The sequence below is a fragment of the Grampus griseus genome (assembly GCF_964374135.1).
Source record: "Grampus griseus genome assembly, chromosome: 1".
NCBI classification, from domain to species: Eukaryota; Metazoa; Chordata; class Mammalia; order Artiodactyla; family Delphinidae; genus Grampus; species Grampus griseus.
In genome coordinates, this window is record NC_139017.1 from 1,630,295 (window position 1) to 1,656,287 (window position 25,993).

At 62.3% G+C, this 25,993-nt stretch overlaps 1 protein-coding gene across 2 annotated transcripts in view; it reads left to right on the top strand.

Annotated features, from left to right (window-relative positions):
• Positions 1–25,993, top strand: part of KIF21B (kinesin family member 21B) — a gene marked incomplete at both ends in the record, with an annotated part of 39,983 nt that overhangs the window by 1,800 nt on the left and 12,190 nt on the right. For both annotated transcript variants that reach the window (XM_082667741.1, XM_082667742.1), the window contains 18 exons: positions 10,526–10,748; positions 11,011–11,193; positions 13,358–13,507; positions 13,606–13,740; positions 13,969–14,136; positions 14,407–14,522; positions 14,987–15,182; positions 16,261–16,450; positions 17,281–17,344; positions 17,424–17,624; positions 17,958–18,039; positions 18,318–18,411; positions 19,127–19,318; positions 21,228–21,427; positions 24,501–24,608; positions 25,030–25,098; positions 25,477–25,709; positions 25,820–25,967. In XM_082667741.1, the coding sequence (XP_082523867.1) occupies positions 10,526–10,748; positions 11,011–11,193; positions 13,358–13,507; positions 13,606–13,740; positions 13,969–14,136; positions 14,407–14,522; positions 14,987–15,182; positions 16,261–16,450; positions 17,281–17,344; positions 17,424–17,624; positions 17,958–18,039; positions 18,318–18,411; positions 19,127–19,318; positions 21,228–21,427; positions 24,501–24,608; positions 25,030–25,098; positions 25,477–25,709; positions 25,820–25,967 (2,752 nt within the window). The remainder of the gene's footprint in view (positions 1–10,525; positions 10,749–11,010; positions 11,194–13,357; positions 13,508–13,605; positions 13,741–13,968; positions 14,137–14,406; positions 14,523–14,986; positions 15,183–16,260; positions 16,451–17,280; positions 17,345–17,423; positions 17,625–17,957; positions 18,040–18,317; positions 18,412–19,126; positions 19,319–21,227; positions 21,428–24,500; positions 24,609–25,029; positions 25,099–25,476; positions 25,710–25,819; positions 25,968–25,993) is intronic.

The following is a 25,993-nucleotide window of genomic DNA, read 5'->3' on the forward strand; positions in this document are numbered from 1 at the left end:
CTTGCCTCTGTTGCTGATCTGGTTGGAGGGGTGGGGAGATTTGAGCATCAGAAGAGCCGGGCTTGCAGGCCCTCCTGGAAGGTGAAGGCCCCACCCACTCCTCCCCTCCCACCCCAGCCCAAGCGCCCAGCCAGGCACACGCCAGACCTCCGTGCGCAGCTGGCCGTGGAGGGCAGACAATGCCTGGACAGAGCCCAGTTTCTAATCACAAAGCTGAGGACAGGACCTGGCTTGGGCTGGGGCTGGGACGGGGAGCAGATGGTGCCACTGGGAGGCTGTAGGGGAGAATTCTCCGGGCTTTGGGGTCCCCTTCAACCCCCCATCCCCACCCTCGGCAATCGCTTGTCCCACTTAAAGGACTGGGTGGTGGGCTGGAGTAGCGCAGAGCATTGCTGGGAAGCCCCAGGGATTTGGAATTGCCAAGAGCCTAGCCCAGCACGCGCTGAGCTGTCTTTTTGGAAACCCTTTCTTATATCTAACTGAGAATAACTAATGGCAAGCCCTGGGTCCAACTCTTGAGACAGGGAGGCCGGGAAAGAGACAGACTTGGTCTGGGCGGTGGTGGGGTGGGGGGCGGGTGTTGTGTGTATGTGTAAGGGTGGAGGTCCGGGAGCTGCTAGACTAGGTAAGAAGTGCTAGGCCCAGGGCTCTTGGCCCTATAATCTCTCCGGATGAGGATCAAAGCTGGCTTGTCTGCGGAGCCATGGGGAAGGCCAAGGGGGTGCAGAGCCAGAGGAGGCGACTTTCAGGACCTGGGGCTGTGGGATAAGGGGAGAAGGTGTGCGTGTGAGCAGACCCCAAAGCCCCACCCCAGGCCACCCTGGAGTCTGACCCATCTGCCCCTGAGCTCTGCACCGAGACTCCCAGGCCAGCCCCTCCAGCCTGCCCCGTGATACGTTTATCCATAAATCCCCTCGTAGGATAAGGACTCTCTCAGCTCCGAGGCTGGCCTAGGGCCCTGCTTCTACCTGGGGCCGGGGTTTGGGGGGGACCCTGGGGAGAGCTGACCTGCCCCAGGCTGCAGAAATATAGGCCTGACCAGTGCGGGGAGAAGGGGAAGGGGTGGCTGTTGAAATGCCAGTTGGCAAAGTTGAGATTGGGGAAGGAAGCCAAGTCACGTGGTGCATTTATTTAAGACCCTTTCAAGCCCCCAGCTCTGAGCCCCCAGCCCTCGGGGAGCCCTCAGGATGGCCTAACCCCCTTCCCCCTTATCTTTGCCTGGTTTCCTTCAGCTTCCTTCCTTAGTCTGCTAGGGTGGGGATGGGGGCTCTGCCGGTTCCACATCCATCCCTGGACACTGCAGGGTCAGGCAGGGGCTGGAAAGGGCATGGGGCGCACCAGCCAGGGACCCCGGGACAGTCAGATGGCACCCCTGCTCTCTCGCTCGGGTTCTGTAGCTGCAGGTATTCCCCTGGATCCAGGCTCCTCTGAAGTCTCAGTGTCCATCTAAATTTTGAATCAAGAGAATCGGTGGTTTGGGACAAAGACACTGAAGACAGAAAAAACTGAGTGAGGGTGGGGATGCCGTGCCTCAGAAACCCCCTTCCCCGCCCCCTGCCCCCACTCTGGTGGAGTCCAAGGCCAGTCAGGGCCAACCAGTGCCGCCTGTGGCCCCTCCTGTCCAGTTCACAGACCTGGGAAACTGAGGCCCAGGCAGGGCCTCCTGTGGCCAGTGGAGACATGAGAGTCCTGGTGGCGGGCTTCTGCTGCAGAAATAGGGCTTATGTCATCACCAGGAAGTGCAGTGTAGTAACCGCAGGCCCCGGAAGCGTGCCCCCCACCCCGCCCCAGCCAGCCTGCCTGATTGGCTCTCAGCCTTTGAAGACCTCATAGAGGGGGGTGGGGGCAGGGGCTGAGGAAGTGGCAGAGGTGACATGTTCCTGGCACCCTTATTCCTACAGCTGTGCGGGCAGAGGGCAGGGCTGGGGCCCACGAAGTCGGTTACTGGCTGGGTCGTGGGGCCCCATTTCTGTTTCTCCTTCTGGGCCTCAGTTTTACCCACTGTAGAATGGGATCAGCGCTTTGTGCTGGTTTGGCCATTTGTGAAGAGGAGCGGTTTGGATGCAGTAGAAGGTGGCCGGTCCTTAAAGGGTGACTCTTGAGAAGCGAAGTGCGAATGAAATGTTTTAAAAATAAGCCTTTGGGCTTCCCTGGTGGCGCAGTGGTTGAGAGTCCGCCTGCCGATGCCGGGGACAGGGGTTCGTGCTCCGGTCCGGGAGGATCCCACATGCCGCAGAGCGGCTGGGCCCGTGAGCCATGGCCGCTGAGCCTGCGCGTCCGGAGCCTGTGCTCCGCAACGGGAGAGGCCACAACAGTGAGAGGCCCGCGTACCGCAAAAAAAAAAAAAAAAAAAAAAAAAAAAGCCCTTAAAGCGTATCTAAGCGGTGTCTCTCTAGGTTAAGCCACAGTGACTGTTAGGTAGAAAGAGGAATTCACCTCCAGCCCTTGGATTGATTGATTGATGATTGATTGCAGGAAGCTCGCTGTGATGGAAGGACTGAGCAGGGAGGGCGGGGCTGGGCGCTGTCATTTCCTGCACGCTCACTGAGCGCCAGGTGTCACGCCTGCGTTGTCCCACGGAAGCCCGCGAGGTGGAGATGGGCACAGGCTCACAGCCGTAAATGGAGGCGTCTGGATTTGGACCCGGGGCACCCTTGCTTCCAAGCACGTGCTCCTCACCCTGCTCCACGTGGCCTCGTCATCCGGCTGCTGATTCGCTCTTTCTGGGCACCTCTGTGCCTCCGTTTCCTCCAGCCCTTTCCGCACGTCATGGCCGTGACCGCGAACGCGGGAAGGTACTCGGGGAGGCACACAGGGCTGCGCAGATGTGGCGGGTGAGGCCGGCTGGGCCTTCTTTGTGGGCTGCCTGTCCCCACGTGCTCCTAGTTTGGGGGAGTTCCTCCCCCCACCACTGGGTGGGAGCCACCCTTCTCCCCTTTCCTGAGATTCACACAGCTGCCCCTGGAATTTGTTTTCCTGCCTGAGTGCCACCTCGCCACCCTCTAGGGAAGTTCCAGGACAGCCAAGTCTACACCCACCCCCACCCCAAGTGTCCGTGGGCTCCTGTCTCTCTCCTTTAACCTCTAGCCCAGCAGCTCCTTAGGGGGAGGCGGGGCCCTGAGAGGCTGCCGGGCTTCCTGCTGGGGCAGGGATGCTCGGCCTTGACCCCGGGGGCTAATTCTCTGTCCCAGGGGGATGGGGCAGTGGAACTCAGTGGTAGGGGCCACGGAGCCCACAGCCCGTGGCAGCACTGTTGGCTGCAGCGTTCTGTCCTCTGGAGCACTCCTCTCTCCCCTTGGCTGCTTTGCGGGTGGAAGGGACGGAGGGCCACGGTTCCCCATCCCCAGACCCCCGGATGCCTGAGCCCCTACCCCTCTGCCATCCTCGGTGGAAGCCCGCCATCAGAATGGTGGCAGAGGCCACCAGTCCTTCCTCTAGGCCGGACTGGTCCTTCCTGAGGCTGGAGTTAAGGTGCCCCGAGGAGAGCCTGGCAGGGCGGCTGGGGACCAGGGCCAGCGGGGTGGGGAGAGGCTCAGGCCAGGCGCCTGTTGCTGTGCATTCCTCAGCAGGGGAGTGTCCCCAGGGCCCAGTCCCCACTGAGCTGTCCCCCACCAGATGCAGATGCCGGCACAGCTCTGGGCTCTGCCGCGTCTCCTGGGAGGTCATGGGAAACCCCTGCCAGATGCCCCGGGATGCCGGAGCACAGCTGAGCGGGCTTCCCTGAGCTGGGAACGCCCTCTGGCCAGGCCCTGAGCTGCCGCTCATAGGCTCACAGGCCTGCAGGCTCGCGTGGCCAACAGCAGGCAGGGGCCTGTGAAGCTCTGGATCGGGTCTGGCCGCCCTCGGCCCCTCCTCGCTCCAGCTCCTGCCCTCCCAGCCCCTCCGCCCGCCTGCTTCCTCCCCCGGGCCGGCTTCGGCTGTTCTAGGGGTGCCTGGGCCCAGCTGAGATCCCGATGCCCTGGGGGGGTATGGATAAGACTCCCCGCGCCCTCCCCCATTGGACGGCCTGTCTGGGCATTCCTCAGAAGGCAGTGGCCAGAACCCTGGATGAACAGAGAGAGAGAGAGAGAGAGAGAGGTTAAGGGCATCCTCAGGAGGGAGTAGGGTCGGTGTGCGGAACCCTAGGTTTCCTGTAGGTTCCCTCTGAGTGTCTGCACCACTCCCTGTGCTCCCGGGAAGATGTGTGAGGGCAGAAGTAGGCAGAGGGGGCTGACAGACCCCTTTCACCAGGCTGAGCTCTGTAAACCCATGCCCTTTGACCCCGCCGCACAAAGCCTTCTTGTTTGGGGGTTCAGAGCCAGTCTTTTCCCTGCAGCAGCCTCAGGAAGGCTGGGCTGGGGAGGGTCTGGGAGGCCAGAAGGGCCGGCGGGGGGACACCAGGGCCCTCTGGCTGTCCCGGGGCTCCCCACACTGCACCCCTGCAGCTGAAAGGGCCAGCACCCCAGGCTGGACCTGCCACCCTGCTTCAGAGAGGACTGGGACGCTTTGCACTAAGTCGGCTAAAGCCCCCGGGTGTCTGGGAGGCAGACTCCCCAGAGAGAGCAGGGATTTTGCTTCCAGCCGCCTTCCCAGAGCTGGCAGGCTGCCACGGTGGGAGGAGGAGGGAGAGGAGAGGACGCCTGGTAAAGTGGGTGCGGGTGTCCGCTTTCTGCCGCGGAGGGAGGTGGGCGCCGTGCTCACGCAGGGAAGCAGCCTTCTGCATCCTCGGCCCCCTGCCTGCCCTGCCCAGGCCTTGGCTTTCTTCACTACGGAATGGGAAAATGCTTCCCCAGCAGACAGCTCTCAGCCCTGCTGGCAGCTGGCAGCAGGATCATCTTTCTCCAGCCCACCTCTCTCCGCGCCAGGGCTGCTTAGAGGGTGAGGCCAGACTGGGCACAGTCAGGCTCGGTTTGAATTTCACCTCCACCATTAGGAGTGTGTGACTTCGGGCTTGTTCAGATTCTCCTTTCTGGGCCTCAGTAAAGATGGGTCTTTACACATGACATATGTTCATGCATGTAAAGGAGCTCCACGCATAGGTTCTCAAAAGATATTAGGCACTGTCCTTATCAGATGAGGCTCGGGTGGTGTCAGTGACCATGATTCCAGAGGAGGAAGGTTGCACATTCTTCCAGGCTCCCCTTCCCAGGGCTCCACAGCCTTTGCAGGCGGGAAGTTCCTTCTGCCAGCTTATCTGAATCCCTCCCGCTGTAGCTGATTTCTCCTTTGGTCTGGCTGTGTCACTGATGGGGACGAGGTGATCCCCGGCAGGTCATGGCATGGCTGAGTGATCTGGTGGGCCAGGCAGACAGGAGGTCCTGGGGCTCCTCTCAGTGTCCCCTGCCACACACACACACACACACACACACGACGGAGGCCACGACAGCCCAGCTCCAGATGAAGCCATGCACGCCGACTGTGGGCTGGCCTGAGGAGGGGAGGCCGTGAAATCTGGGCCACCTTGGGAGCAGCACACCCCAAGACGGGGAGCTGGGTGTCCTTACTTCTCTGGGCCTCCCTGGGCTGACCCACTTGCCCAGGGGCTCCTATTCAGGGTTCCAGAAAGGTGTTAGGGGGTCCTGAAGGAGAAAAGAGCAGATAGGCTTATATCCCTGGGGCTTTTTCCAAAGCGACTAACTAGTCACATGGGTGACCGTGGCCATCTGAGGGGAGATTCTCTTCCGGGTCTGTGGTTCTCAGAGACTTCAAGGTGAGGCCTGAGAGGGTGTCTCCCAGCCTGGAAGCCCCCAGAGTGACATTACTCACGGGTGGGCAGCTGCATGCGGGCTGGTTCTCCCTCCTTCTGCACTGAATCTTCAGGCCCACAGCCAGGAAAGGTGGTCTTCCTAGAAGACGTTGTTACTAATTAGCTGTGTGACCTTGAGCTGCGTTAATTTCTCTCTCAGCCCTCATTTGTAAATTGGGGCGGGCGGGGGGGATAACCCCCTTAGAACGTGTGCAAAGTGTGGCAGGTACAGCGACCAGCAAAGAGGCATCTTACTCCCTAAGTGCGGGGTTATTACCTACTGGGGAATTGAGTCAGCAGAGATGTAATGGGGTTCCAGGTCCCAGCAAAAAAGGGTGTCAGGAATCAGACCATACACCACAGCTGGAAGAATCTTCTAGGATTCTGGAACAGTTCTTGGTTAGTTATTTTAATATCACGGCCTATTACCTCTTAGAGAAAAGTAAGACTTATTCGAGGGGAAAGAGCCTGGGGGCCGCATCCCTAGGAATTCTGGGCAAAGATTTGGGGGCAGGTCAATGAGGGATCAGAGGAGGGACCGGAGGCAGCTGATCAGGCAGGACGGATTTTACCTGAGAAGCTGAGCTACACCCACTGCCCCTCCCCCAGCCCAAGGTTACTGGGCGGAGCCCTGGCCGATGATTGGCCGGCTTTGTGTGATGTCGCCGAGGACTGGGTGGAGTGTGGGGCTCCGGCCGGCTACCCTTTGAGGGAGGGACTTTTCCTCCTGGGCGGTATCAGCATCTCCCGGGCCTGCCTGTCTCCCCTGTCCGCCCCTTCCGCCCTGTGCCGGCTCCCCGAAGAGCCCGGGGACCGCTGAGCTCAGCGGCTGCCGCAGGCCTGGGCTCGGGCTGGCGGCCTCTGTCCCCCGCCTGGAGCATCAGCCTGCGAGGGGGCGGCCACGAGCGCCCGCAGTCCCTCTGCGCCAGCGTGTGTGGACAGATACTAAAATCACCAGCCACAGCCCCCCCAGCCCCGCCCCTCTGCGCACCGAGGACCCTGGGCCAGATCCCGCCTCCGAAGAGCTAGCGCCGCCCCTTTCTCCGCGCCCCCGTCCCCGCCCCCGCCCCCGCCCCCTCCCACCGCCCTCTCTGCGGGTTGCCGAGTGGCGAATAGACCGGGCTCTGTTCTGGGAGATTCCGGGCCTTTCTTAGTGGGGCCGTCCGCCCGCCCTCCCCCTGCAGGACCTGGAGAAGGGATGGGGAGGTTTGGGGGGGATGGGGCTTGGGGTGAGGTGCCCATGGGTGACATTCAGGGGGGTCTCTGGACAGAAATGATACTGGACGTTGGGTCCACAAAACTTTGACAAAAACAGGCAGCACGGTTTGCCAACTTGAGTTTCCAAACATTGCATTAAATCATGATCTCTATTGATTACTGAGTTTTTTTCATGTTCCCTTAAATTTTGCACTTGCGGCGAATACCTCACTCACCTCACCCCGGCCCTGCATCTGGTCCACAGCACGCAGCGTCCATGGTTTACTGGCAAGACCCTGGAACCTGGTTCCCACCCCTGACCTCCCGCCCGTGCCCCAAGGGAGGAACAGGGCTGGGAGTGGTGTCATCCTGCCATCCTGCCACCCTACATAGACGGAAGCAGCCTCCTTCCCCTCATCTGGGGCGGTGATGCTGGCGGAGGGCCACTAGCTCTCAGGGCAGCCCACAGTAGTGACCTCACCCCAGGCGGGGCCGGGACAGGAGCTGCCGGAGGGGAGGGCGATGGAGTTCTTAGAAAGTTAAAGCTGGGAAGAGGTCGTCCAGATGACACAGGAGGAAGCGGGGGCTCCTGGACCACAGGAGGATGGGGCAGGGGCTTGTCCAGGGACCGTCTTTATCTCCTGCCTGCAGGGCCTGGGTTCAGATTCTCCACTGGGCAGGGTGTGGTGGGCAGGCGCCCCAGGATGCCCGCCCCCGCTGGACTGTGCCTTGAAGCTGGGTGCCGGAGCCCAGCCTGGCGCATGTGTGAGGCTGTGGTAGGACTCCCCCCGGCTGCCTCCTGCCCCTAATGGTGATGCGTGGAGGGAGTTTATATATCCACCTAGACATTGAGTTTCCCGGGCAGGAGGCAGCTGGACAAGTGGAGAAGCCGCAGGCTTCAGACTCCCAGCTTCCCTGTATTTACTGTGTGTGACTCAACTGCTTCAAGCCTCGACGTTCCTCTCTGGACAATGGACGTTGAAATCCCTAGCTCATCACCTCCCTTAAGTGAGGTGGTCCGTGGCCGGTGCCTGGCCCAGCATCTGCACGTGGAAAGCATCCATGCAATCTTCATTCTCTCTGCCGCCATCTCCGCTTACTCATTCAAGGCCCATTCCTGGGACTAACACACTCCCCTCCTCATCCAGGTCAGTGGCTTTGGTAACTAGTGACTCATCCTGGGCCCGTGTCCTCTGTCCCCCAGCTGGTACCCCATCCTCTGCGTAGCAGTACTCACCCGTCATACCTGCCAAGCACACGGGTGCGTAGAATGGGGCTGGCTCTCTGACTGCAGAGCACCCCACACCAGGATGTGCCAGGCTCTGGAGGGTCCCAGGGTGAATGCCTGGCTGACCCCGCGACACCTGGGGTCCCTCCTCTACGCCCTGTCCCCTAGGCTGCTCTTCCGGCCGCCCTCTTGGTCTGGGGGCTGGTGGGTGGGGCAGAAGCTGGCCCCTTGTCAACGGACTCTGCCCGGCAGGGCTGCTGCTCCCCTCCCCTGCTCCCACTGGCTCCTGGGACCCTGATTCAATTTCCTCCAATCACCAGCATTGCCATCTGCCTGTGGTAATTAAATGGTGTTTGAACCGGATCCAGAAATCCCATCGCAAGCAGCCCACGTGGCAGGGAGGGTGTCTGTGGGAGCTGGAGGGGCCTCAGAGGCTGCCCCCCGCCAGGCCCCTCGTCCCCCTGGGAGCCCTGGACACCCTGGGCCCCCCGGGCCCGAGCTCCTGGTTTCCCGCCTGAGGCCCGGTCCCCTCTGAGGTCACTGCCTGGCACGCTGGGCCCTGCCCCTCAGCCACATGAAGCACGGGAGCATCGAAGCAGCAGAGCACGCACCGCCCGGGCTCAGACCCTGCTGCCCCTGCTGCCTGCGACTGGCCGGGCGCCATCTATTTCCTCGTCCACGGTGGGGACCACAGCGTCCCCCTCGGTGTGGTCGTGTGTGTCAGCCGCCTCCACCGGCGGTGTAGGTGGGAGCGCTGCAGCCTGGGCGTCTTACTGGCAGGTCAGGTTTCTGGTCTGCAGGTGCAGAAAGGATGGGTGGAATCCACAGCTCCCTTCCCAGCCAGAAAACAGTCTGGGAGAGACTGAGAAGCTAGATTCTCACTTCAGCGTGGCCCGGAACAGCTGGATGAGGGGAGCGGGTGGTAGACTCCTCGGATGTCCGGACCTGGCAGCCTCCATGGTGTGAGGACCTGTCCACACCTCAGGGGAAAGGCTGCTGAAGGAAGGCCACCAACCATGGGTGTGAACTGGACCTGGGGTTCTAACCACCTGCTCCCCCGGCCTCTTTAACCCCCTCGCAGCAAAGTGCAGGTAGCAGGCCCAGGTGAGCACCTCACCTGGCCTGCAGTTCTGAGGGGCCTCGGGGGCTGGACAGCCGGGGACAGGGACAGGATGGCGGCTTGGAGGGCCCACCTCTGCAGCGAGGCGCCCCGAGGTCCTGGACGCCTGCCGGCCTGGCCCTCGCACTCTTTTCTTCTCTTGGTAAATGTTGGCTTAGGGAGAGGGATGCTGACAAGTAGCTCATTGTGAGAGGCCGGCAGAGGGGCTGGCTTTGTGAGCCCATGAGCGCGGAGCCTACCCCCCGCCTTACTTTAGGCATCAGGAGGCGCTCCCCGCCAATCCCGACACACGCATGCTCACTGACTCACACTTGGTTGCCATGGGGACCTCCTCCGGCAGTGGCTGCTTGGAAGAGGGGAAGGGGCGGTGCATGGAGACGGCCCTGTCCAAGGCTGCGCCCCCCCCCCCCCGGCTTAGCCCTGATGCCGCTTGCCTTCCTCTTTAGCGGGGAGCCCCCAGGGTCCGGGATGCAGCCCCTTCTGTGGCTGGTGCCCCTGCTGGAGGTCCCTGCCTTTCTCCAACTTTTGCCTGGACCTGCTCCGCAGGGCTGTGCCTGGTCTGGCGCCCTTGGCTCCCTGAGAGGAAAGAGCTTGTGCCTGTGACTGTTCCTCCGGCATCTGGTAGAGGGGGGCGGGTCCTGAGCTGCGGGATCCCTGCAGCCCCCGCAGGCCTGGGCAGAGATGCAGGTCTCCTGTGGAACGTAGCCCCCGGCGGAGCAGCCAGGCCTCGCCCTTCCTTCCCCTGCCTGGTCTTGGGCTTTGCCTCCCCAGAGGGGGCCAGCTGCCTTCTCTCCCCCGCTCCGTGGGACAGACTCACGCGCTCCAGTCGGGAGCGTGTGCTTTCATGTCAGTCAGACCTGTCACGGTCCGTTACACAACCTTGGGCAAGTCATTTAAACTCTCCCAGCCTCTGTTTTCTCCTCTGTAGAATCAGGCAAATCATACATCCCTCGCCGGTTTATGGTAACGAATACATGAATTCATTTAGGTAAAATGCCTTTAACGTAGACTGGATACACAGAGTGCTCACAAAATGTTAGCAGCTGCTGCTTCGGGGGGCGTTGATGTTACTATTGCCGTTATTGTTAGCGAAGTATTACAAAGCTGCCCTCATCCTAGGTTTCCTTCCTTCTCCTCCCGCTTGTGGGGCAGGAGGGGCCTGGGGGGGTGGAGGCTTGGTGGCAGGACAGGGAGGACGATGGCTGCAGTCCCCCCGCAGCTGGGTCTGACCCAGGACTCCCCCCACCCCGGGCAGGATCCGGCCCCAGCTGTCAAAAGAGAAGATTGAGGGCTGCCACATCTGCACGTCAGTCACCCCGGGGGAGCCGCAGGTCCTCCTGGGGAAGGACAAGGCCTTCACCTATGACTTTGTGTTCGACCTGGACACCTGGCAGGAGCAGATTTACTCTACCTGCGTGAGCAGGCTCGTGGAGGGCTGCTTCGAGGGCTACAATGCCACGGTGCTGGCCTACGGGCAGGTAAGCTGCCTCCTCCCACCCACAGCCACTGCTGCCTCGGGCTCCCTGTCTGATGGGAGACAGAGCCGCGCTCAGAGCAGCTGAGATGCAGCTGCGGTTTTGTGGTCCGAGGGTGCTGCTGCGTTGCTGGCTGCGGCTTTGGGACCAGGCCGGGCAGGGACCCAGGCTGGGAGGTAAATGAGGGGGATGCAGCCGGGGTCCGGGGCTCGCTGGTGCCCCCAGGGTGCTGGGTGCCACCCTCCTTCCATCTTTGCCCACGCAGACGGGGGCCGGGAAGACGTACACTATGGGCACCGGTTTTGACGTGGCGATGGCGGAGGAGGAGCAGGGCATCATCCCGAGGGCCATCGCGCACCTCTTCGGGGGCATCGCTGAGCGCAAGCGGCGGGCACAGGAGCAGGGGGTGGCCGGGCCCGAGTTCAAAGTCAGCGCCCAGTTCCTGGAGGTACCGTGGCCTCGTGGGTGGGCTGGAGGGAGACGGGGGCAGCAAGGCCTGGAAGCTGGGCTCCCCGCCAGGGCCGCAGGAAGAGCCTGGGGAGCCAGGGAGGCATCTGCATGTGACGGAGGTTCCTGCTGTGGAAGTATCCCCGCCAGAGCCGGGGGGGCCACCTGGTGGGACACTGAAGGGGCTTCCTGCCTCAGACGGAGCTTGAGTCAGTGAGAACCTGTAGGATCTCTTCAAAGCCTGACTGATTACAGCTCCGACACGTACCAGATGTGTGCCCTTGGGCAAGTCGTTTCACCACTCTGCAAAATGGGGGTGATGACACCTACTTCGTAGGGGTTTCAGGGAATGATGAGGAAGCACCTGCCCAGCACACGGTGAGACTCTAGTTCTCGCCCCTTCTGGCCTCTGCTGGGCCCTCCCCAGCCTCAGAGCGGCCTGCCCTGTCCCTTTCTGGTTGAGGTCCTTCCTGACCCTCTGAGCCTTTTCTAACCCCAGAGCAGGAAGGTCCTCCTGAGGGGCCTTTCTGGCATCTGGCCCTGCCTCTCCCTGGGAGGATGTCCGGGTGCTGAGCCCAGGGACCGTGGCAGCTGGGGGCTTTGGGGGTGGGGAGGGGACCTCTGGCCTGCCAAGGGGCCTCTCAGAAGCGTCTCCAGGAAGGCCGCTGGGCCTGGGTACTTCCCGTGAGGCCGGGTGTCCCCAGGCTCCTGCTCTAGCGCACCTGGACCGGGCAGCGCCAGCCCACGGACCCCCGGCCCTGGGACGTTTGCTGGGTGTGGGGCCACCCTGGGCTCAGACTGCACCCAGGCTGTCCTCGGGGGGAGAGATGTGGCCCCAGCCGTCCCCAGGTCTCGTGTTCCCCCCCGCCACGCCCCCCGACCCCGGCCCCAGCGTGGCCCCTTCCTTTCCCCTAGGGGACCTGTACTGTAGACTTGAGAGTTTCTCTTTATTCTTCTGGGCTTTTGCTTCTGATAAAGAGTCTGCCTCTGTGTGTGTATATGTGCATATATGTGTCTGCGTGTGTGTGTGTGTGTGTGTGTTCGTGTGTATACGTATGTGGAGATGTGTGTAGGTGCATGTTTGTGTTTGTGTGAGGCATGTGTATATGTGTGTGTCTGTGTATGTGTGTAGGTATATGTGTGCGTATGTGTGTGTGTGTCTGTGTGTGTCTGTATATGTTTGTGTGTATGCGTGTCCTATGCTGTGTATTTCTATAAGCTTCCTCATCTCTTTGTTTTTTCTTTTCTCCATCCTTTTGCCATAGAAAGCCCCAAAGAGCAGTTCAGTACCTAGAAAACCCATGCCAAAGGGTGACCCACAAGGGGTTAAATGATGCCATGCGTCTGTCCCAGCAGACAGACAGACACCAAGGCCCCCACGTCTGCACCGGTCCCTGCCGTTTCCTCTTCCCCTTCCTGTGGGGTATTTCTGTCCCTTTAAGGCCATCAAAGCCTCGGATGTCCGAGGGCTGTGGCCTGCCCCTTCCCCTCTCGGGATTCTGTTGGCCACTGACCAGCTGCCCCATCCCTCCTGCTCTCCAGCCCCAGCCCCCTGCATGGTGCAAACGCCAGCAGGTGAAACATTCCCTGCCAGCAACTCCAAACACAAGAGTGTGCAAGCCTGAGACCCTCTGAAATGGGGTGCTGCTCCTGGCCAGGCCACCTCCCGTGGTGGCGTCCCCAGACTGCTCTCCATCCCACATTCCTCAGCCCCCAGGGACCATAGGGATAGGACAGGGCGCTGCTCAGCTCTCCACTGAGTTCCACACCCCTCCCTCCTGGAGCCACACCCCCACCCCCCTTTCCTGCCCTGTAACATCCCAGGCTCTGCCCCAACCACGGTCACATGCTGTTCGTCCACGTGAGGACTCGAGTCCCCTTGTCCCCACCAGGTCCTTAGCCCCCCATCAGGGCTGAGCACTGGGTGCCACTTCCTTGGGGAGCGGAAGGGCTCTCAGGATAGCTCTCCCCGGGGCCCAGCTGCCCTACACTGTCCAGGGGAAAGATCCCGGAGCCAGAGCCCAGAGAGGACCGGGGGTGGCCAGGTCGCCTCCCAGAGCCTGGTTTCCACACCTGCAAAGCAGAGCTGGCCTGTGACACGAGAGAGAGCCCCCGGGGCCCCTCCGCACCCACCTGCACCCAGCGGCTGTCTTCCGCCCGCACAGCTCTACAACGAGGAGATCCTCGACCTCTTCGACAGCGCCCGCGACCCTGACGCCCGCCACCGCAGGTCCAACATCAAGATCCACGAGGATGCCAACGGCGGCATCTACACCACGGGCGTCACCGCCCGCCTCGTCAGCTCCCAGGAGGAGGTGAGCATCTGAGGAGCCGCCCGGGTGCTGGGGGCTGGGGGCTGGGGGCCGGGGGCCGGGCTTTGCAGCCAGCTGGTCCTCACGTCCGCACTCCCCAGCTGATCCAGTGCCTGAAGCAGGGCGCCCTGTCGCGCACCACGGCCAGCACCCAGATGAACGTGCAGAGCTCCCGCTCCCACGCCATCTTCACCATCCACGTGTGCCAGATGCGCCTGTGCACCCGGCCTGACCTGGTGAGGAGCCCGCGGCGGCGTGTCGGAGGGCGGGGTGGGGACGGAGCCTGCCGGCTTGCGGACCTTTCTTTTTCTCAGGCGGGGAGAACCGGCACGTGCACGCAGTCAGATGCGCTGTGTGTGTGAGCCCCCCAGCCACGCTGCACCCCGAATCCCGAGGGCAGGGGCTGAGAGCAGAGGAGCCCAAGGTGGGCGGGGGCCGGGAGTCACACGCCTGCTTCCCTGCAGGTGAACGAGGCCGTGACCGGGCTTCCCGACGGCACCGCTCCCTCGGGCGAGTATGAGACGCTCACCGCCAAGTTTCACTTTGTGGACCTGGCGGGCTCAGAGCGGCTGAAGCGGACGGGGGCCACAGGCGAGCGGGCCAAGGAGGGCATCTCGATCAACTGTGGCCTGGTAGGCACGCGGCGGTCAGCCCAGCTCAGCCTCAGACCCTCCCCAGGTCCCCCTCGGGCCGGCTACTGGCCGGAGCCCCGTATGTCACTGCTGTTGGGCCTCTGGACCTTCCCCCTCTCCCTGTCCCCGACTGCCTGACGTCACCAACCATCACACATCTGCCTTTAAACCCTCAGGGAGCCTGAGGGCTGCTGGGGTCAGCGAGCCGCTGGTCCCACCCCCTCCCTCCCTGGGTGCTCTCGAGCCAGCGCCGCCTGTGGTCTCCCGCAGCTGGCCTTGGGCAACGTGATCAGTGCCTTGGGGGACCAGAGCAAGAAAGTGGTGCACGTGCCCTACAGGGACTCCAAGCTCACCCGGCTCCTCCAGGACTCGCTGGGCGGGAACAGGTACCTGCCCACCACCCCAGGGAGGGGCAGGGGTGAAGGCGCAGGGGCACACTGGTGGGAGGGTGGGAGGCAGAAGGCCCAGTGGACAGGGGGCCCTCCCGCCCCTGTGGGCCTCAGGCCTCGAGGTGCCCGTCGGCCACTACGGTCGGACCCAGCTTTCTCATCTGCACAGCAGGGAGGGATAGTCCTAAAGGAGGTGCTAGAGCCCAAAGGGGAAAATAGACGGGGGCGCTAAGGACACACACAGGGCCATGATTTCGGCGATGACACATCACGGCCTCCCTCGCTGTGGTCACCACTGTTGGAGTGGAAACCTGGGCTAGGTAGTCCGGATCCCCACGTCCCAGGTTCTGCCCAGGCCCTTAGGGCTTCCAGGCGGGAGCGGGATCTGCTCTGAAGTGATGCTCCTGGGCCGGCCATGCCCTCGTCCCTCACTCCCCACCCCACTCCCCCATGCTCCCCAGCCAGACCATCATGATCGCCTGCGTGAGCCCCTCTGACCGGGACTTCATGGAGACGCTCAACACGCTCAAATACGCCAACCGAGCCCGCAACATCAAGAACAAGGTGGTGGTGAACCAGGACAAGACCAGCCAGCAGATCAGCGCGCTGCGGGCCGAGATTGCGCGCCTGCAGATGGAGCTGATGGAGTACAAGGCGGTGAGCGGGCCCCCCCCACCCACCCGGCCTCCCCGCGCCCTGGGCATCGCCATGTGCCAGCCGCGGCGCCCAGTGCCAGGCTCACCTGGTGGGTGACCTGCGCATACGAAGTCGGAGCCCTCAGGGCTTAGAATATAAGAGAAGGGAGAGCACACCCCTGCTTGCATAGATCTCATGTGTAGGGCAGACGCTCTGCTGGGGTTTCCCGTCTGCTGAATATGCCGTGTTGGACCAGGTAAGACTCTAGGCTGCGGCACAGAGTGAGGAGAGTGGATGGGGACCACGTGAGTGGTCCAGCGTGCCTGGGGGATGCTGCAGGAGAGGGTTGGCCCTCCTTGCTCAGGTGGTCAGGGAGGGCCTCATGGAGGAGGGGACCTTTTATGTGGATCTTGAGGAATGAATGAGACACCAGCAAAAGGAAGTGGAGCGGGTGTCCTAGGATGGCAACAAGCCACGTGCAAAGGAACAGAGACAGGAAAAACGAGTGCCTTCGGGGGTGCGTCCCATTCTGTGCGACTAAGGCAAAAGTGGCCAGCTGTGGCCCCTGGCCCGAACCTAGCACACAAGTGGGTTTTGGTTTGACTCGCCCTTTGCTTTAAAAGAATGCAACGTAGTTGTCATGCTTTCTGAAAATCAGGGAGTTTCCGTTTTCCTTTAAAAATCTGAAGATGTGATGATCTGGCGCTGAGCTGGCTGGAGTGGCCCAAGTGGCTGCGCCTTGTAGACTGAGGGCGACTCTGTGCTCCAATCTCCACCCCTCCCTGTAGTCTCACACCCAGACTGCCGTCCTCCTTCGTGCCACCCACTGGGACCCTTCGGGTTCCCACCCTCGGGTTCGTGTCTGGGGAGGCGGGAAGGTGAGCAGTAGAGAGGGAGGTGGAGTGAGAACACAGTGGCCTGCAGTGGCTGGTCACGAAATGTGGACTTTTTGTTGTCACTGGGGCCACGGCAGGTTTCTGAGCGCTGGGAGGTTGGCAGGGCCGCCTCGCCGAGGGAGGGGCCGGGGCGGGGGTGGCGGGGAAGAGTATCATCACCCCCCCCCCCCGCCCCTGACCCCTCGCCCCGCCCCTCCTCCCAGGGCAAGAGGGTGATCGGGGAGGATGGCGCCGAGGGCTACAGTGACCTGTTCCGGGAGAACGCGATGCTGCAGAAGGAGAACGGGGCCCTGCGCCTGCGGGTCAAGGCCATGCAGGAGGCCATCGACGCCATCAACAGCCGTGTCACACAGCTCATGAGCCAGGAGGCCAACCTGCTCCTGGCCAAGGCCGGTGAGTCAGGAGCACCAGGCTGGCTCCGGCGCGGGCAGGCTGGGCCCTCCACCCCCCACCCAGCCTGGGACGTGGGGCGTGCAGGGCGGCGTTTTCTTTCTCTGAAAATGTGATCGTATGTACTGTCCTGTGACTCCCTTTCCACTTAGCATTATGCCGTAGGGATCTTTCTGTATATTTTTAAAAATTATTATTATTTTTGGCTGCGTTGGGTCTTCGTTGCTGCGCGCGGGCTTTCTCTAGTTGCGGCGAGCGGGGGCTAGGCTTCGTTGCAGTGCGTGGGCTTCTCATCGCGGTGGCTTCTTTTGTTGTGGAGCATGGGCTCTAGGCGCACGGGCTTCAGTAGTTGTGGCACGCGGGCTCAGCAGTTGTGGCTCGTGGGCTCTAGAGCGCAGGCTCCGTAGTTGTGGTGCACGGGCTTCATTGCTCTGTGGCATGTGGGATCTCCTCGGACCAGGGATCGAACCCGTGTCCCCTGCATTGGCAGGCGGATTCTTAACCACTGCGCCACCAGGGAAGTCCTGGGATCTTTCTGTATTAAAAACATACAAGCCTACTTAATGCTCTTCAGCTGCACAGTGTTCCATATGTGATGGTGACGAATAATTTATCATAACAGCCTCTATTGATGGATATTTGCCTGTTTCCAGTCTCGCCGTTAGCATCTGCGCCTGTGTGTCTCTGCGCCCACAGACAAGTCCCTCTTTGATAGATTCCTCCTTGAAAAAGGCCCTGTTGGAGGAGACAGTGATATAAGACCACCAGCTTGGAGCTAAGGTCCTTGCTGTACTTATTATCTTCACTGTTCTTCCTCCCTGCCACCCCCTCAGGAGACGGCAGCGAGGCCATCGGTGCTCTGATCCAGAACTACATCCGGGAGATTGAGGACCTGCGGTGAGTGAGCCCCTGCGCACCTGGGCGCCCTGGGGCCGAGGCAGTGCCGCTCACCCGCCCCCCACCCTCCCTTCCGCAGGACCAAGCTCCTGGAGAGCGAGGCCATGAACGAGTCCCTGCGTCGCAGCCTCTCTCGGGCCTCGACCCGGGGTCCCTACTCCCTGGGCGCGTCCCCGGTCGTCCCGACCGGCTCCATGGAGGATGCCGCTGAGGTCATCCGCCGAGCCAAGCAGGACCTGGAGAGGCTCAAGAAGAAGGAGGTCAGGCAGCGGAGAAAGAGGTGAGGGGAGGCTCCCCCCAGGACCCTGTGTCCAGCAGGGGCTGTGCGTACCCCGGGTGGCCTGGGGACTCAGTGGGCCGGTCTCATTTGTGGGCAGAAGCCTCCCGCCTTCCTCTGACGCTGGACTTTCCCCGAGGAGAGGGAGGGTGGAGTCCCCCCAGGGTTCATTCTGAGCTGGGGGCCAGGGAAGAGCAGTGGATCCCTGCAGAACCGGAGCCCAGCCCCATACAAGGCCCTAGAGACGAGGCACTCTTGCCCCCCCATCCCCCCGCCCCACCCACACACTGAAGGCACGTCAGTACCCTAACCGGTCCACCCTTCACTCCTGGGCAGCCCAGAGAAGGAAGCCTTCAAAAAGAGGGCAAAACTCCAACAGGAGAACAGCGAGGAGACCGATGACAATGAGGCCGAGGAGGTGAGGGTCCCCCGCCCACCTCGGGCCGTCCCCATGTCCCTGCCGGGGTGCGGGTCGCCATGACGTCCTTGCGCCGGGGAGGGGCTCCTTATGCCTCGCGGTATCTGACTGGTCACCATGTGACGTCCATCCTTCAGCCCCTCTTCCCAGCTGGGGGATGGGGGCGGGAGGCTTCCATAGAGGGGCTCTGCCCAGGCTGTTGGGAGGCGTGGGTGGGAGGCCCCGCCAGCACCGCGCACCCTGCACTGCCCACCCTTCTGACGGCGCCTGGTGCCCAGGAGGACGAGGAGCCGGAGGAGAGCGGCCGTGAGGACGAGGACTCGGGCAGCGAGGAGAGCCTGGTGGACTCGGACTCCGACCCCGAGGACAAGGGTGCGTGCGTGCGTGCTCCTGGGTGGGGCTGCCCAGGGCGGGGCTGCCTGCCACGCAGGCGCAGAGAAACTGCTGCGGCAGCGGGTGTCCCGGCCGAACTGAGACGTGAAACCAGTAGTAGCAGAAACAACAGGGACACGATGGCAGCAGCCCGGGTGCCGGGCACTGAGGTGAGCTGTACCCTTCACGGGCCTGGCCTCTGCATCCTCACAACCACCCTGGACGGAGGTGTTAGGTCTCCTCCCTTTGTCACCACTGAAGAGCAAGCTCACGAGGGTTGGTGGCCTCCCCGTGTGGGAGATGCAGAGCTGGGCCTTGGACCTAGGTCTGGCTGGTCTGCAGCCCACTCCTCTAATCGGGACGTGTGTCCCTCAGCTCTGCTCCGACCCAGAGTCCTGCTGGCTGCTCTGGGTCCTCTCCCTCCAGCCCTGCTGGCTCCCAGGTCGTCCACGGCGAGTGGGCATCAGCCTCTGGGGCACAGCAGAGGTGGGTGGGACGCCTGGTCCCCCCACCCCCCAGCTCCCTGGCCCAGGCCCGCACTTCCCGGGCAGCTCTTTAAGGGTGTTGCCACCTGGCAGCACCTTCCCACCATGGGATGTGTCACTTCCTCTCGCCACTGGTCACTGAGTGGTCATGGCTGGTCAGGGGAAGGCCCGTCCCCTCCACCACGCCCCTGGCCCCCGGCCCCCGGTCCAGCCTGTCTCTGCCCCCACAGAGGTGAACTACCAGGCTGACCTGGCCGACCTGACCTGCGAGATCGAAATCAAGCAGAAGCTGATTGACGAGCTGGAGAACAGCCAGCGGCGGCTCCAGACGCTCAAGCACCAGTACGAGGAGAAGCTGATCCTGTTGCAGAACAAGATCCGGGACACGCAGCTGGAGCGGGACCGCGTGCTGCAGAACCTCAGTGAGGCCCCGCCCCACGAAGCCCCGCCCCCGCGAAGCCCCGCCCCGTACCCGCCACACACCCCCTCCCCGGGCCCCTCCCCGTCAGAAGGGCACCACCGGGTTACCTTGGCCTCTGGGCGGGGCATTCTGACCTTGGACTGTGTGCACTTAGACCCACAGTCAGAAAGTCCTTGTGTCCAACTCTGGTCCCTTTGTTGCGTTCTCAGTTTATCATTTCTATTATTTTTACCATCGCCTTAAGTATTAGAATCCTGTCTCCAGGCCCATGAAGGTGAACTCCCTCAGCCTTTCTTCCTGAATTTGCTCCTTGGATGTCTCCTTTGATCGCATTTACAAGTCTGCTTCTCACAATGTTATCTTCCTTACATGGCTCTCAGCCCCTTCATCCCATGACTCACGCACTCATCCACTCATTCGTTCACTTACTCAGCAAACAGGCATTGAGCGCGTCTTGCAGAGGGTCCTTGTTCTAGATGCTAGAGATTTTGGGACGCACGTTCTAGTGGGGAGAGACGGACGTAAATAAGATAAGTGGCAGATCCTATAGCATGTCAGGGGGTGATAAGTGTCATGCAAGAATGCAGCAGGGAAGGGGGCAAGGTGTGCTGGGGAGGGGGTGGGCGTATTGAGAAGGATGGTCGTGGGAGACTTTGCTGAGAAGCTGGCATCTGAGCAAAGACTTGAAGGAGGTGAGACAGTGCTGGAGAGAATGAGTGAGGAGAAGAGCATTGCAGGCAGAGGGAACAGAAGATACCAAGGCCCCGAGGCAGGCGTGCACCGGGCGTGTTGGTGGCATGACGAGGGCCCCGATGGCTGGAGCACGGTGAGAGGGGACACTAGAGTCAAGGAGATCAGAGGAGAAATGTCGGACCAGGTGTGTCAGTCATTTTAAGGATTTTTGTCTTATTCTCTGAGGGACATGGGAAGTGTGGGGTTTTAAGGGGTGTGATGTAATTTTTTTTTTTTTTTTTTTGCGGTACGCGGGCCTCTCACTGTTGTGGCCTCTCCCGTTGCGGAGCACAGGCTCCGGATGTGCAGGCTCAGCGGCCATGGCTCACGGGCGCAGCCGCTCCGCGGCATGTGGGATCTTCCCGGACCGGGGCACGAACCCGCGTCCCCTGCATCGGCAGGCGGACTCTCAACCACTGCGCCACCAGGGAAGCCCTGTGATGTAAATTTTGAAAGCATTCTGGCAAGGTCGCTTTGGCTGCTGTGCAGGGAAGCAAAAGTGGAAGCTTGAGACCAGTTAGGAAACTCTTATAAAGGTCCTGGTGAGAGATGGTTTGGACAGAAGGAAGCGAGAAGTGGTCGTATTCCGGATCCATTTTGAAGGTGGAAATGAAAGCCTTTGTTGATTGGTTGGTGGGGGATTAAGAGAAGGGAGCCAAAGATGCCTCCAGGGAGGGAGCTTCTGGAAGGACGTGATGAGATACTGAGATGGGGAGGACTGCTGGGTGAGGGGGTGGAGGTCGAGGAGGTGGGTTTGCACCTGCTAGTTTGCCATGTCCCTTAGACGTTGGCAGTTCAGGTAGGAAAGGTCAAGGGTGGAGAACCAGGTCGCTCCTTCTCCCCGAGCCCACTCACTCTGTCTTCTCTTGCTAACTCTTCCCCGTCCCACTGGTCCCGGCCCTTTCCTCCAATCACGGGTCAGAACCGAGCCAGCGGGAGTGGTCCTCAGGCCCCTCGTGGCAAGCTGACGGGCAGGGGCTCAGAGATCTCAGGATGAAATCACCCCTTCGAGGTCCCTAGAATGCCCTTGGGTGTCTAGTCCGAGCCCCTCCTTGTTCACACGAAGGAACGGGCGGAGGAGGGTGTGACTCGCCCACGTCACGCGCCGACACGGGAGCCCAGGCTGCCCGGGTACTGGGGCCCAGGGACCTGCGCAGACCCTGCCCCGCTGCATGCAGGTACCATGGAGTGCTACACGGAGGAGAAGGCCAACAAGATCAAGGCGGACTATGAGAAGAGGCTGCGGGAGATGAACCGGGACCTGCAGAAGCTGCAGGCTGCGCAGAAGGAGCACGCGCGGCTGCTCAAGAACCAGTCTCGCTACGAGAGGGAGCTCAAGAAGCTGCAGGCCGAGGTGGCCGAGATGAAGAAGGCCAAGGTGGGGTCCGGGGCGGGGGCTGGGGCGGGCGGGGCGTGGCCAAGGTGGAGCGGGGGCGGGCCACAGTGGAAGTGGGGGCGGGGCCAAGGTGGGGCGGGGGCGGGGCCGAGATGAAGAAAGCCTAGGTAGAGGCGGGGCTGGGTGAGTGAGGGCGGGGCGGAGATGAAGGCGTCAAAAGGGGGCTGGGGGGCAGGGGTGTAGTTTCAGACCCACTTACCATGTTAAAAATAATCATTGCTGTCAGCGTGGCTGCTTGCCTTGACACACGATATTGCCTCTTTCAGCCCCATCCTGGTCCTGGACCCGGTCCTCTTAGTGCGTTGTCCAGGGTGAAAGCACCTTTACCCCCGGAGGGGCAGGAGAGGGTCCCCAGGGACCCCGCCCCTCACGCAGTGCACGTGAGGCCTCCCACCAGTGCCACATTTGACTATACTCATAATAATAATAATTATGTAGTGATGATTGGATGTGGCTCTCCGCCAGTCCCCCAGCACCACGACCGACCGCATTGGGTCCCGAGGTGGAGCTGGAGAAAGCAGCTCAGGTGTCACTGCCACTTCCTCGGAGAGTGACTCCCGCCTCCTGGGGCAGCGCTGGGATGCAGACTCAGTTCTCTGCCGCCACCCTTTTCCAGTTGCCGTCGTCCGGGGCGCTCAAGTCTGGCTCCTGCCCCCCCGTCCGGCTGGGTCCTCATTCCCTCCTGGGCCCGAAGGTCCGTGCTGCCTTTACGTCCTCTGTCCCCTTGGCTGCCTGGTCCGCGTTCCTGCCCTGGCCCCAGCCCCCCATGTGCCCCAGCTCCCCGCAGCCTTGTGCCAGGCCCTGGGACAGGACCCCAGTGAGCTGCAGACAGCTGGCCTTGGGAACAGGTCCCACAGAGGGGACCACCCGGTGCCGTAGTAACTGCGTCCTCACCGCCCGACTGGGCTGGCGTTGACCGGTGTGCAGCGGAGAGAGATGATGCTGTGATGATGCAGATGCTGACAGGTGGGCCCTCAGCCATCAGGCTAGCCACCTCCCCTAGGCAGGCTCTGTCCCCAGCCACGCCTGGGCCACACATCCAGGGCCCATCAGCCTGTCCAGGGTGGAGAAGGGGCAGTCTCGCTCTGCTCAGACTGTCCGTCCTGCACTGGCCCTAGGGAGCTGCTTTGCCCCTGGGACCTCCACCGGCAGATGCTGATCCGGGCTGCAGGAGGAAGAGGGGGACTTGGGTCGGCGGGCGCCCTCTGGTGGTAGGAGGGAGGGACCAGGGCCTCGGTTGGCCCCATTTGGAGGCTGCACTGCACACTCTGCAGCTCCTGGAGCGTTCTGGGGGCTCTGCCTGCGTCCTAACTCTGTCTCCTGGAGGCTCCCTGGCTAACTCCTCTCGAGGCGGTCCTGGCTGGTGCCGGCGGGCCGTCATCTTAGCGGGAGGTGACTCTACTGTAGATCGTATGAGGGAGGAGCTTTCTATGGCTCTGAAGCCTGAAAAAATAATATAATAATGCCCAGGGTCTGTGTGAGGGACAGAGGGTCCCTGCGTGTTCCCGGGTTTCAATCTCAGCTTGCTCAGCCCTTCAGCCGGGGGCCCCGCTCTACCCGGCTAACTGTGCTCTTGTGAGCCTAGGGAAGAGGCTGAAAAGAGCACCCTTGGGCTGTCCCAGGGTGCCCAGCAGGGGCCCAGGGCTCCTGTCAGAAGCACCGAGGGCAGCCGTCAAGGATTCTAACCAGATGCCGCGAGAGCCAGTGCCCAAGACCCTGCCACCACAGTTCAGGGGCAGGCCCTGCGGTTTACAGAGGTGTCCTAAGGAGAGGAGACACTCAGAGCTGTGCTGGCCTCAGGTGCTGTGCTGTGCTGCCTGAAACGTTCCCACCCGTTCTGAGACCACCACCCCTGTGGCGACCTCCCTGGGACTTGGCCACACAGGCAGAGTTGGACAGATGGACCTTTGTCCGGAAAGACACGTTCCTCCCCGGGAAGGCTCTGGCCCCGGCTCCATATGAGGGCCGCCGTCCCAGTGTGCATGCGGCTCCCTGTGGGTGGGGCTTGGGTCCGCTGTAGCTTCCCCCCGACACAGCCTGCCTTCTAGGCAGAAGCCAGCGCAGTCCTTCCAGCCTCCCTCCCGGGCCGTTTCCTCTCTTAACTGTCCTCAGGGCAGGCTGGTGACATTCCTGGTGTGTCTGAGGCCTCGGTGGCAGAGGAGGGACAGCCCGCACCCGATTCTCATGGCGCCGTCACATGGAAGGAGTCTGACCCCTGTGCACTTTGCACTCTGTGCTCTGGGGCCAGGGGGGTGGGTGCTCCAAGGACCCAGCGCACGGCTCCCCATTGTGCCGGGTCCCCCCTGGCCTCCCAGATGATGCTCTCTGAGCCTTTGGCCGGCCCTCCGAGAGCTCGGCTCCAGGCTCTGTGCTTGGTCGCCGGCTCTGCTCTGACCTTGCCTGGTACCAACCCCACGGCCATGGTAAGAGCTGGATTTTGAAGCAAAGCGACCTGGGCCAGGAGTCCGGCCATCCCTTACTGCTTTTCTGACTTTAAGTCATTTTGTCTCTCTGAGGCTCCTTTCTTATTTATAAAATAGGAGTGATAATGCCTGTCGTGTTTGATCATCATGAGGACGGGGCTGGGCATGTAGTGTGGGCTCAGTAAATGATGCTGGTTTTTATCGCCGTCACCGTGAGAACCTGGCCTGGGAACGCGCCCCGTCGGCAGCTCAGCTGCGGGTGGGAGAGAGGACGCTGCTCCGTCCAGGCAGGACCACTTGCCTCTAGCAACTTAGGCTGGTCCCAGAATGTCTGGGCACTGGCAGCGGCTCTGCGTGAGGGCCACCAGGGGCTGTGAGCAGAGCACTGGGGGCCGTGGCTGGACCCTGCAGAGTGGTCCCATCTGCACGGCTGGGCCGGCAGTAAGGCCGCTCCCTTCGGTAGGTTGCCCAGGTGGTGGGACACCTTCGACTCCTGTGGACAACGTGGGGCCAGACCCCCTGAGGCACTGCCACCTGGTGGCTTCCACCCCGGCCTGGCATCCTCCGAGCCAGCCCCTCCACGCAGGCCTCGGGCCTCCCCTCAACCCCCCCCACCCCCCGCCCCGTCCCAGGTGGCCCTGATGAAGCAGATGCGGGAAGAGCAACACCGTCGGCGGCTGGCGGAGACCAAGAGGAACCGGGAGATCGCACAGCTCAAGAAGGAGCAGCGGCGGCAGGAGGTGAGGGCACCTCGAGGTTCCCCGGGCCCCCGGCCCCCCGCATGCCTGGCCGCCCCTTCTGGCCACGCGGGCCTAAGCGGTGATGGTGGTGCTTTGAGGAGAGGCGCAGCCCTACGCGGGAGGGCAGGACGGCCGCAGGAGCCCAGCCCAGTCCTTGTGGGCTTCCGAGCCAGGCCTCGAGCCCACCGCCGGGTAGGACCCTGCCCAGGTCACCAACAGCTTCCAGCCCTCTGCTCCAGCCTCCTCACCCATGGTGGGGAGGAGAGGCCGAGAGACGTGTCCTCGTGGAGAAAGAGACCCAAATGCTGGGTCCCCTTTACCGGCGAGTTTTAGCTGCACAAGGCGCTCACCTCCAGGGCCAGCCCGGGTGGAACGGGCTTAGGGCCCGGGTGTAGACCCCACCCTGTCCTCTCACCCACAGTTTCAGATCCGAGCTCTGGAGTCCCAGAAGCGGCAGCAGGAAATGGTCCTGAGGAGGAAAACCCAGGAGGTGAGCATGGCCCCTCCCCCACAGCCCCTGCCCTGCCCCCCTGTCCTGAGAGCACCCCCCTGTGGCCCCGGCTCCCTCTGGCCACGTGCTGACTTGGGGTGGCCCCCGTGGGAGGGCCTTTCTCACCTAGAGTGCTGAGGCTGGGGGGGTGGGCTGCAGGCTCTGGTCCAGATGCCTGCCGCAGTGGTTAACTTTTCAAAAGGACAGGGAGCCTCTTTTGTGTCCATTTCACGTTGGAGACCCTTTGGACCTTTCTCAGTCCCAAACCCAGGCCAGGACGGAGCGGCCCTGTATTCTCCTTGCCCCGCGCCCCAACCTGGGCCTTTCCGCAGGCTGGGGGCACCCTGTCCACTGGGTCCTGCTCCTCTGGGCCCCCAGGTTTCTGCACTGAGACGTCTGGCCAAGCCCATGTCTGAGCGGGTGGCGGGCCGAGTGGGACCGAAGTCGCCCGTGCTGGACTCGGGCGCCGAGGTGTCGGCCAGCACCACCTCGTCCGAGGCCGAGTCGGGGGCGCGCTCCGTCTCCACCATCGTGCGCCAGTGGGACCACAAGATCAGCCACTTCTTGGAGAACCACCCCATGCCCACCGTGTCTGGTGCCCGCCCTGCCAGGTGAGGCGACCGGGAGCCCCTGGGGGAGGCAAGCGCCAGGGTCCCCTCGACCGTCGGCTGCAGGGGCTGAGGGTGGTCCTGCCCCCGCCCCTTTGCCTCTGCCCCCCCAGAAAGAAGTTCCAGAAGAAGGGGGCCGGCCAGAGCTTCAGCAAGGCCGCCAGGCTCAAGTGGCAGTCGCTGGAGCGGAGGATCGTCGACATCGTCATGCAGAGGATGGCCATCGCCAACCTGGAGGCTGACATGGAGCGGCTCATCAAGGTGCCCCCCAGCTCCCCCCACCCCCC